The 12,338-nt window shown below is 41.3% G+C and overlaps 1 protein-coding gene across 1 annotated transcript; it reads right to left on the bottom strand.

Annotated features, from left to right (window-relative positions):
- Positions 1-1,613: 1,613 nt before the first annotated feature.
- LOC147629749 (microbial Terpene synthase-like protein 13) lies at positions 1,614-5,791 on the bottom strand. Its single transcript, XM_086810963.1, has 2 exons — positions 5,772-5,791; positions 1,614-2,343 (listed from the first exon to the last, which is right to left on the bottom strand). The coding sequence occupies exons 1-2, from the start codon at positions 5,789-5,791 to the stop codon at positions 1,614-1,616; spliced, it is 750 nt and encodes a 249-aa protein (XP_086667089.1).
- Between the last annotated feature and the right edge of the window lie 6,547 nt (positions 5,792-12,338).

Raw genomic sequence — 12,338 nt, 5'->3', positions numbered from 1 at the left:
AATGCAATGGTATTCTTCCAAAACCACAACCGCTTCCACCAGATCTTGTGGTCGTTGCACACATGAGAGACCCCTTACTTAAAAGCAAGCAGACTACTATAGAATGGCTGGACCGAGCTACCAAGCATAGAGGTGTAGCTCCACATGTTTGTGCCACTGAGGGAGGGCTTTTTTTTGGAAAGAAAAAACAAATACAAAGGGTTTTTTTTAAAAGAAAAAAAATACAAAAGGATTTTTTTTGTTTACTTGATCGGTGAGGAGAGTTGAGGGGAGAAGAATGAGGGAAAGGGTGGGTGATGGATTCTCGCTTGGTCAAAGAGGGGGGTGGGTGAGAGAGAGATTTTTTTTCATCTCTTGTAAAAGAAAAAGGGAAAAAGAAACCTAAGAGGGGGATTTTTTTTTGGGAGACGAAGACCCGATACTTGGCACTTCATGAACACCAGAGTGAGTTGAGGCAGGCACATGGTCTGGGGTGCTCACCAGCCAATGCGTTCCTCTGTCCAGCCAGTGGATATCTCTTCTATTGGCAAGGCTTCTTGCCTAGTCTTGAGGCACTCTGCTCGCCTCTCCTTCCGAGTAAGTCTGGGACGGGTTATAGGCACCTCTGTTGTTTGCTGACTCCTCTTGAGAGACCTTCTTTCGAGGTTGTCGGGAAAACTATGGTTCCCCTAGACCTATGACCTCTATCTACTTATGTTGAGACACTGAGGCAAAGGAGGAGGCTAGAGTGAGCAAAGACTCTCTCCAATCCCATGCTGTTGCTTCTTCTAAGAGCTCTTCTTCTTGGGACACCTCTTGAATGGGGTTTGGGTCCAACTCCACTATGTCCACCATATTGCACTGGAACCCCTCATAGGAATTTAACCAATTCCATACAGGTTCTGCCACCTCTCCTTCTAAGCCGAATGGAGCCTCCTCCAGTGGGTAATTCTTGCCATTCCTCCTGCTCTTCCTTGTCACTGGGTCCTTCCTCCCGAATGGGAGTCATGTCATGTAGGGCAGTGCCCCTTGCACTCTCATCGGGGCCTTTTTCCAAGGGCAAGGTTATTTTACCCCCCTTAGGTTAAGGATATATGCAAGTTGTCTTGGCCCCAATCATGGATCACCTGAGCTACCCTCAACGAAGGCCTTCCCATGAGTTAGATGTAGGCCCAACGAGCTGGTGGTAGGTCTAACACCACAAAAGTGATTTCGCATACTAATCCCTCAAAATTGATCGAAACTTGCTTGGCTGGTCCCACGGGCATCACTTCTCTCTGTTCTACCACTCGGATGCTGAAGGGAGCTCGCTCAGTAATTCGGAGATTGTGTTAGTTACCCTTTGTAATGGTAGGATCCACCACACCCCGAGTGGGTCACTCTATAAAACCTACATAATCACGTTTGAGCCAACATGTATTTCCACTACCCTTATTTGTTCATTTTTTACATTTTTTATACACCTCTTACATGTATACATGCTGTGATATTTTATTTTTCGCCTTCCTATGTAGGTCTACGTATACATGTATGATTTACATTAAACTACTATTTTGTTAATCCCCTCCTACATGCCTCGCGTGCCCGGAAGATCACAGATGGCAGGTTGAAGTAGTCCCCATGGCTCACCTCAGCTACAGATCATTGTACAGCGCTACATGATCCACCACTGCGTCGTGCAGCTGCAGCAGCAGCTCGCTTTCTAGCGTCTCCTCGTCCAGCTCGATGTGGAGGCCGTATTCCAGCAGGATGAGGCATGACAGAACTAACGAAGCGGGCCGGCGTATCACTTTGACGTACTCGTCGACACCTGGAACGCGCCCAGTGCTCCGGAATCGAGCTTGGATCATGTTGGCATCAGCGTAGCATCTGGTGGCCTGCAGGAAGCGAGACTGCATTTTGAGAGGCATGTCTGTGGAGATGTCCTTCCAGATGTCATGCAGGGCAGCAAGCCCTTTTTGGATATTGCGGGTTTCCGAGACTGCTTCTACGGTGCCGTCCGCAGCAGCTGAGAGGTGAAGATCGAGGGTTTGGCCAGCAAAGCATGCGAGGATGAGGTTGCGGCGTGGTTGCCAGACATGATCAGTGGCACAGCCACGAATAGAGAGATTGTCATCATCGGTGTCAGTGAGGAAGAACCAGCTCACCAACTTGGTGATCGGAACTAACCGCTGCGCTGCGCATTGGGCATAGCTGACGCTGCAGAAGAAAGGAAGCAAGCAGTCACGAAGGAACTGGGCAGCTTCAGGGGAAGCGGGCGCCGCAGTGGCCAGGATCCAGGGGTCGCACTTCGCTTTGATGATCTCGTACTCGGGATCCAGGGACCCAGTCGTATGTTTCGCTAGGCTCCATAGAGAAAGAATGCTATGAAGTGAACTTGAACTGGTGATATTTTGAGAGGCTACAGAAGATGATGATGATGTGTAGAGAGGTGAGTAAATTATGTGTGTGAGAAGGCTACCGATGATGCCCTTCGTTTTAATAAGCGGTCGGGTCGATCACCATCAATAATTAGGTCGGCTCACGACTCCTTTTTCACATCATCGTGTCTCTTCTCTCTCGAAAGTCTCTTTTTTTTAATAGAATTTTCGAAGAAAATTCACTGACTCCCATTCTAATTAGGTGGGCTCACGACTCCTTCTCCACATCATCGTGTCTCTTCTCTCGAAAGCCTATGTTTTTTAGAATTTTCGAAGAAAATTCACTGACTCAACGTTTTTTTCCTTTTCTTTTTTCCAAGGAAACTTAGAAGCCTCTAAACACAGAGTACAGTTTGCTATGCTGAGAAGCCTGAGATTCTTACTTGCATCATATGGCCACCCCGTGCGAATTACAATGTGCTGAATTGTTGTTAACACTCTGGTTTCCAAGGAATGGGTTGTCTTCTTGGACAACATGATTTGGATTTCTCTTTTGTGCCATGTAAGCTCAATGGAGGTATAAAATATTGGCCTATCAAGTCTTATGTTTGAGCCACAAAATAATCGACTCAAGGCCCATTTATGATTTTTTTTTTAAAAAAAATACTTGAAATTTCCTTGAAACTACTTGAGAGCGCTTGTGTAGGAAGCGTTTGCCTATCGTAAAAGTTTTGGAAAAAAAAACATTTTTAAACTTACTAAAATAGTATAAAAATATATTAATAACCTTATCTTCAAGGAGACTTGTATAAAACGCGCGTCTTTTATTGATAAAAGGTACATGGCCTATATTCATATAGTTAGTTTTTTTAATTGCATTTGTAGATCTCAAAATACTATTTAAGGTATTTTGAACGTAAACTTTTAAAATTATAACTTTCTTACAAATAATCACGACGATGAAGAACTATGTTTTTAAATTTTTTTACACTTGATACATATTTTTTCCACTAATATCTTATGTTGAGAGTATTTCCTCGCTAGGAATTTCTTTGAGACAATATCATAGAAAAGAAATGATTTTTTTTCTAAAACTCTTAAAAAGCTACAAAAGTAATCTTACAAGACTAATATAAATTTGAGTTTGAGTATCTTCTATGTATACATTAATCCTTAGTAGTACTAATTTCTTGCCCAAATCATGGACTAAATATTTTTGCTACTATGAAATGCCCTTGTTTGGTATTAGGGTCCCTAGGACTAGACGACTCTTAGGAAATGAGCTAGTTTAATTAATTAGGACTTTTCTGGTAATTAGAGCCTAGTTATGAAAAAAGGGTTAGGACAAGATGTTCACGTTCTTTTTTTCCACTGGTGGATAAGCTTAGGTGATTATCCTTTTTTTATTGCATTTTAGAGAGAAAGAAAGAGAGGGTGCTTCAAATTTGCTTCTTTGTGTAGAGTTTCTAGAGAGAAATAATAGTTTGAAGATTGCATGGCTTCTAAATTAACCAGAAGAAGAAGAAGAACTGACAAAATTTTCATCACATCAAGCACCACATAAGACAGAGACGTTTGATAACTGCATAGTGAGAATGCGAGAAGAGGAGGAAACAAGTGAGAGAAAGAGAAAGGAAATAAGTGAGAGAAAGAGAAAGGAAATAAGTAATTTAATAGTGTCTCCTCCATAACAAATACACCAGTTGTTCCAGCCAACTATAGTACCCTCACTACAACATTTCACGACTCCTTCTCCACATCATCATCGTGTCTCTTCTCTCGAAAGTCAATGTGTTTTAGAATTTTCAAAGAAAATTCATTGACTCAACGTTTTTTTTTTGAATTTTCAAGGAAACTTAGAAGCCTCTAAACACATAGTACAGTTTGCTATGCTGAGAAGCCTGAGACTCTTGCTTGCGAATTACAATCAACGCTGAATTATTTTTAACACTTTGGTTTCCAAGGAATTGGGTGTCTTCTTGGACACTTGCTCAAGTCTCTCTCTCTCTCTTCTTAATTCTAAAGAGAGGAGTGCAAACAATAATCCATCTACAAGCAATTGAAATTCATTGTCATTTTAACGTGAAAAATTCCCCTTGTGGCCTCCCCTCTCTCTCCTCTCACACTCAGCTTTGTAATGTCAATTGTTACGTTCAAACAATTTCCTCGGTAAGAAATCCAAAATAGCCAGCCCACACTTAAAGGATAGATTCAATAAAGGCGACACTTTTGAAAGATTTTTTTAAAGTAGGCTATATACTTAGTCGAGTGTATGCATTAGTCACCGTTGTAATGCCATTTCGGGACACAATATGTCCTAATATCTTGGCCGGGCTAACCATGAATTTGCATTTCTCAAAGTTTAGACATATGCAATAAAGGTGACACTTTTGAAAGATTTATTTTCAAGTGAGCTATATGCTTAACGCACCTAGTTCAGTGTATGCACAAGGCATCCATGAAGATTTCAAGAAAAACCCTTAGGTATTCCTTGAAAGCATGACACATCAATCTTTGAAAAGTTACATGAGCATTAGTCAAGCCAAAAGGCATAACCTTGTAAGCAAACACTTCCCACTCAATGGTGAATGATGTCTTGTGCCAATCTACAGGGTGTATTGAGACATGGCTATCGCATGAAAAAGCATCTGAAAAGCTATATTCTGCCTTACCTACTACTCATTCGAGCACTTGATCTATGATAGGGAGAGGGTAGATGCATTGACCTTCCTCAAGTTCTCGCAAAGAAAAAGTTTGCCATTCTTTTTGGGTACAACTACAATGGGAGACACCGATTCAGTATGCTCAATTTCAATAATCAAATTTGTATCTATGAGCTTATTAAGCTCCCCTTTGATCTTTTCTATGAAGGTTTGGCTATACACATAAGGCCCTTTGTTTGGACACTCCCTTCAAATCCTTGTGTTACGTAGCTCGTAGCAGCTATAGGAGGCTCGAGCCCATCCACAGGAGCGTGGACTGCAAGCGAGCTAGGGTTCAAGAGTGAGGGCGCATGGGACGGAGATCCATGGGCAGCTGGGCATGTGTGGGCAGGAAGACCCTTATACATTCTCGGCAATGGGGATGCTATCCCCATTCTCTCTCAAGCTGGGTGGTGATCCATAGCCTCATCTCCTCCTCCACAAGTATCGTTGCCACACCAGTTACGTGAGTATAACATTGGTATCAGAGCGAGGTACCAACCCACGTGAACAGGGGTTGGACCCACCTTAATCATTTGGGGTCCAATCATTGGGAGGACCTTATCTTTTTTTGTGTGTGGAGCGGCACGACAAGGGGGAGAGGAACGATGGAAGCTTGAGTGGAGGAGAGGAGGAGGAGGAAGGATGGAAGCTTGAGTGGAGGAGGAGGAGGAAGGAGGGAGCACGCTCACGCACCTCAACCGCTGCCACCATCTTATCTCTCTCTTACCTGCTCTTAACTGCAACCATACCCGGGGGAGAAAAAAGGCACCATACTCTCTCTCTCGTTTGCTCTCTATAGCACAATCTACGCGGGAGAGGTGCAGACCTCTTAGGTAGCACCAAGGCTGGCCGGCATACTAAAGAGGGCTGCGTGGGACAACAGCGGGCAAGGCAAGGCGGGCAAGGACAAAAGTAGCTATGCCAAACTCAATAAATGGCAACAACGCCGACGTCAACAAAAATGACACATACCCCCAGCCAGCGCGAGGATAGTAAACTCATTCATTTGCTTGCTGTGGAGGGGCTGCACAATCGTCAGCCACCAGTCGACGGCCACCCGGAGCTATAATAGCTAGATTCTTTTTGCCAAATTCTCTCCATCTTGCACCGTAGTCGGTGTTGCACCTCCCCACAATAGTGCGTCGCGCCGGGGTGCTCCTTTTACTCGATATCGACATCCATCGCGTGACCGCACCATAGTGCGCAGGTCGTCCCTTTGAGTAGTCTCACTACAGAGCCTAGGAGCTTGCCCCAACGACACCGCAAAGCTTCACCATGGATTTCGCCAAGTTCAATAGCCTGCACACTCTACGGGATTGGGTGACTACTTTCCATCAACTTGCCCTATTTTTATTTATTATTTATCATTCTTTTTTGCATTTATTTCACTATCTACAAAAAATATAAATAAAAAGAACAAGACCTAGTAAAATCTAGATTCCAATCATGATTGGGGGTAGGTCACCAACTGTGTGGTGGTTTAGAGGGTTTCTTTGGGATGCTTTCCTCCGTTTCAGACCTACCAGGGCCAAACTTGACTGCATGAGTCAAGTTGTCTCTTCCTGCTGGATTGAGATAGGATTATTGCCTTTGAGCTTGCGAGAGCCCAAATAGACTCCTGTGTTGACATAGCTCACGACATTGCCTTGTCCGAAGATGACCCCGTAGGTCCATCCTAGCGATGGACGACACTTAATTTGGGGGCGATCAGCCCTCAAAGGCTGATGATGATGAGTATGACCACTCCACCAACAATCTCCTTGACGAGGAGAAATACGGAGTGTATCCTCTGAAACTGATGACATTGATGAGGAAAAGATTGACATCTCTAGGGGGTCCCTTGCTAGGTTATTTGCCTATGCACTAGTCAAACGACAATTTTACTAGCCTAGTTTGTTCAAGGACGTCCAAGGTCAATAAGCATGAGCGCCTCAAGGTTGGAGGTTTACTACAACCATTGGATATTCCTAGAGGGAAATGGGAGAGTATTTCCATGGATTTCATCACTCATCCAACGCGAATGAATCAAGGAAATGATTCGGTTTGAGTAGTGGTTGACAGATTGACCAAGATGGTCAAGTTTATAGCTATTAAGAAGACGGTCAAAACACCTGAGTTAGCTAGTTTGTTTATCGAGCATCTCTACAAACTATATGGCCTGCCCATAGATATAGTCTCTGATTAAGATAGGAAATTCAATATCCACTTTTGGAGTGAATTCTTCAAAAGGTTAGAAACTACTCTGAGTATGAGTACGACACACCATCCGTAGTTGTCAGACAGAAAAGAGTAACCAAGTGTTCGAAGATATGCTTCGAGCATATGTTAGCAAAAGCCAATCCAATTATGAGGAGTATCTGTCGCATTTAGAGTTTGCTTATAACAGTTCAAAACATTCGGCATCTAGATTAGTCCATTCATGTTGATGCATGGTTTCCAGCTGCTGCTGCTGATGCGGTCTCCTATAGCCGTAGGGATATAGAAGGAGAAGCTGCAATCTATCAAGGAGATCCTTGAAGATATACAAGATATGTTGCACAGATATATATATAATATCTCGTAATAGTCTCTCTCTCTCTCTCTCTCTCTCTCTCTCTCTCTCACACACACACACACACACACACACTCAATCATTCTCTCTTTAACTCTCTCAAACTCTCCTATGCTCTCTAACTCTCTCTATTTCTCTAGAACTAGCCAACTCTCTCTCTCTCTCTCTCTCTCTCACACACACACACACACTCTCTCTACATTTCTCTCTTTAACACTCGTTCCTAATTCCATCAATTTTGCAACCAATGGAGTGGATTAGTATCCCTTAACCTCTAGCTTATTTAACTCCACTAGCAATGGAACCACTCACTTCCCAGCCTGGACGCCAATGGAGAGTCGTGGTCTGCATAGGGAGTGAAGCTCGCATAGTTCTTGTTGTATTGAGCACCAAGGAGCTAGCGGTGATGAGTCCGGCTAGGGCACGAAAGCATCCCTAAAGGAGAGTATGAAAGGTCAAGTGGTCCAAAGGGAGGTGGCACTCCAATGTCCACCCAATTCCTAACACTCAAGAGAGCTATGGAAAGAGCAAGCTATGGAGAAGCTTACCCTTCTTTTAGCCTATCATGCTAATTCTTGTTAGTTCTAGGTCAAGTCATGCAAGTAAGTACTCTAATGTTATGAGAATATATTTTAAGCTCTCTTAGAAATATTATTCTACCCTCTTAGATAACGTGAAAATGCTTGGATTATCCTTGCATCATGCCAAATAATGTTAATAGCATGGATGATGTCATTATAAAAATTAATATTTTTTACACATAATTTTATTTGTTGACACACATTTTTGTAAGCAAGCTTTGTATCTACATGTGCTAACTTGTGCACATTTTGATTTATGTTGAAAGTTTAAATTTATAACCTTAGACTTGAACTTTAATACTTTTCTAAAGTGTTATATGCTTTAACCCTAACCTTAATTTATGGACACTCTATTTTGAGCTTAAGAGAGTGCTGTGCAAGTAAAAGTATCTTTTTGTATTTTTGGAGGCTATGGGCTACTGTGGAATGAAAAAAATATGTTAATACTCATGTGAGGGGAGAGACCACACACAAGAGGAAAAAATTGCACCCAATGTTGAGTTGTTTTCATGAACTAAGTATTTTACATGTAACTTGTGGTTTTTGATTAGTTGATTAGGTTGAATAACATATTTTCTTACAAGTCTCTATTTTCCTAGAAGTCCTAGAAGTGTCCATGTCAGTGGTATCAAAGCCATGGGTCTAGGAAGATGGAGGCAAGAATTAAAAATTTGAAAGCATAAATCAAAGGTTTCAAGAGTTGCAGGCTTTTATCTAAAGGGCAAAGACCATAAGGTAAAGGAAATGGTAAACCACTCTACATAACCATAAAACCATCCTTTTTCTTGAAAAGTGATTTTCAAATTTTCTAAACCTCTTGTTAATCTGTCTGCACAACTAAAATCAGCATACTCGCTCCACTTTCAGATTGCTAAACCACTACCTATGATAGAATTCCATAATGGATAGTGGATACTTGCCCATAAATCAATTTGGAGGAAAAGCGATTGGCTATAAATTTCTTGATTAAAATTTTAATTAAGTGGAAAATTCAAGATTTTAAAGGATAATAAAGACTTTGAAATTTTTTTCCTTCTCCTTTCCATCCATGGGCGGCAAATCACAAGCGCTAGTAGATTCTTTCTCCTTTCTCATAGTCGCATGCAGACCGCGGGTATTACACTCATGAAGAAACCTTTCAAAAACAAGTTTAAGCTTTAAGCTTTGAAAGCTTTAAAGCTTATCAAATTATAAGCTTTTAAATGCTTATAACATTGAAAAGCTTAAGAGACTTATAAGCTAAAAAACTTCATTAGGGAAAATTTGGACTCAAATTGGGCTCTTTAAGGATTTGTACACATTCTCTCTCTACAAAACGGGTGCATGGTGAAATTTTTACAAATCAAGTCATAAGTGATCGGACTTTGGATATTTGAAATCTACTCTTCGAGCATGATGGGCAACATCATCACCAAATTTGGGGACTTATTGAATATGCTAAATTGCCCATCATGCTACATATCATTAGAAAGGTCTCAAAGAGTAGATTCCAAATGTCCAAACTCCGCTCGCTTCTGAGTTGATTTGCAAAAATTTCACAATGAGCCCATTTTTGTAAAGACAGAATGTGTACAAATTCTTAAAGAGCCCAATTTGAGTCCAAATTTCCCCCAATGTATATTTCTTTAAGCTCTAAAACTCTTCTTAGTCTATATAATAGGGACATTCCGGCTTACTGAATATTTGTAGGAAGAATTATAGAAAAAGTTTATATTTTCCCTTTGAAAAATTAGAAGACTTCTTACAAGTAAAACATTTGGGCATTACCAAATTAGGAAATTTTAAAAAAATAAAAATGGAGATGCTTTTTCAATGCCAGTTTCCTCATCACATCAAGCCTTGGGTAGGATTTTTGAATACTCAAAACAGATTCGAAGTGACTTTAAAAATCTTGCCAAAGTCGACCAAAACTCAAGACTCTTAGTTATGCACGGAATTCATTTGGAATTGGAGTAAAGGATGGTGCTAAGATCAACCTTTGGACAAATGTTTAACCCAAATTCAACATGGTTTAAAAGCAAAGTTTTTTGTTTTTATTAATTTATCCACATCATAAATTGCATTTTCTTTCTTTCTTTATTTGCGATGGCCGATATACCTGCACAACCCACTATGCAAGTAATTTTATGCACTTCAAGAGCAAATTGCAAGTGAGTGTGAAGTCTGATGCAAGTTAGAGCGACATATGAACCAATTTAAGCACAATCTTGACTCTTTCGTCTGTGAGGACAAGGAGGAAAGTGATCATGTTAGGCGCACTATGAAAGCCAATTTGCATGCCCAAAGTTCCTGGAAAGACTCATGGATTAGCTCAAAGGCATTCACTTTCTAGAACTATGATGGCAAGAAAGATACACGAGTACGCATTTCATGGCTTAGTCAACTGGATGAATATTTTTCAAAAATTCTTAAAAAAGGGGCAAGACTAAATGTGCTTATAACCATTTGATTGGAAGTGTTGCTTTGTGATGAAATGTGATCAAGCACGGTAAACATCGACCTATGGCTTGGAAGAAGTTCCAGAAACTTTTTAAAAAACATTTTCTCACTTCTCAATACAAGACTAAAGCTCATCAATGATGAGATACTTTACGCTAAGTTGAGAAAGAGAATGTCTAAGCTTACATCAACAAATTCTAGAACATTCTATCAAACATAGAAACGTTAACAAGAAAGGGCCTATTCTAGGATTTCTCTTCCTTGGTTCAGGCTAAATGGTCTTAAAAACCATCATTTTCATCCATGCTCCACCCCCACTATAGTAAGGATAAGGAGCGGACAACTCTGTGTGTGCCTTTAGTTGGCATTTGATGAAGATTTCCATTCTATCCCAAAGTCTATAATGCCAACTAAAAGTTCACAAGGCAACAACAGAGTGCTTTCCCTTGAAGTCTCCTCTCCACCATAAGGACTCTCATAGTAGCTAGATGACCTATAATGCTATGTTTTCATTGGAAACCAGTTGAAGAGAATCCATAGCTCTTCCATTGCCTAATTACACCTAGTGTCATATCCCCAAGCATAATCATACACAAGTATAGGGTATCCCTCGTGCATCATAGGAGGAGCATCACTATGTGTTTACCATATAATACAAGTACATATCCCTCTGTGAAAGTCCCCATGATATCATGTATATGCCCTTCTAATTGTTTCCACGTCTTCTTAAGTTACCCTATTGTTCATCTTGTCTCATTGACCTGCTGTCCAAGTGAAGCAGCCTGTGCTCGTAATGTACAAGGGTCTATCCAAAATCCAAAGATCGAAGGTAGCCCCCTCTCTCTCACTAACTAGTGCATAGTCCACCACGCTTTTCCCTCTTGCTATTGTTTTGCATGTGAAATGTCATGTGTTGGGGCATAGTTGACTGCCATCCAATATGACTATACGGTTTCTACACATCACTCGGGCGAGTGTTATCCCACAAGCTGTTGTCTCCATAGCAGACAAGCCTTGAGCCCAAGACCCACTTGAGTAAATCCCATTCTAGCATTTAGGTCTCATGCGCTCTTTCCTAAAGGTATCAGTGTTCGTGCATAGGTCTGCTAAGGGATCCGTATAGTCTACTGGTGGAAAAATGTCATAGTAGTTACACTCAGCATGAGAGATGTAGCATCCCAAACCTACATAGTATGTTGTCCCCTGATTGGATTTGTATCCAAGTGCATCTCTTAGGTCTTATGCATATGATACTTGCTGAGTATTGCACCCCAAAACAAGAAGAACTTCGCAAGGCCTATGAGGCACGCTTAGAAGGCTTTGGCTAATTGAGGGAGGACCCTGCCAACCCCCTTTCGCCGTGGTGCAAAGGCACCACTCTAGCATCTAGAGTTGGGGAAGAAGAGTAGTCATGACTACAGATTGTCTTTTGCCGAGGATTTCCATGGTGCAAAGGTGCCACTCTAGCATATACAGTCTCGGAAGCAGACATCATCTTTCAAGCAGAGAGTCGCGAGCATGATGCATACTGAATCCCTTAAGCACAGGGTTATGTTATACACTCTATTCTTTGTACATAAGGCATTCCTCTGATCTATCCATTTCTCGTCTTTTCATGAACCCCTGCATGGCATCTTCAAGTTGATCAACTTCATTGCATGTAGGATCGTTGCATGTCCTAAGTATTGGTTTTTTATGGCTAAGCATACAAAGCTCTTTGTTC

The sequence above is a fragment of the Cibotium barometz genome, chromosome 17 (genome assembly GCF_041138505.1).
Source record: "Cibotium barometz isolate CiBa-2024 chromosome 17, ASM4113850v1, whole genome shotgun sequence".
Lineage (NCBI taxonomy): Eukaryota > Viridiplantae > Streptophyta > Polypodiopsida > Cyatheales > Cibotiaceae > Cibotium > Cibotium barometz.
The sequence above is the reverse complement of the archived record's forward strand: the minus strand, read 5'-3'. Positions and strand labels throughout refer to the sequence as shown.

Bases quoted from the DNA above. Each gene is read 5' to 3' on its own strand.
- LOC147629749 (XM_086810963.1), bottom strand. From the start codon at position 5,791: ATGGTTGCAGTTAAGAGCAG. The intron at 2,344-5,771 runs GTAAGAGAGAGA...TTCACTTCATAG, and splicing joins ATGGTTGCAGTTAAGAGCAG to CATTCTTTCTCTATGGAGCC.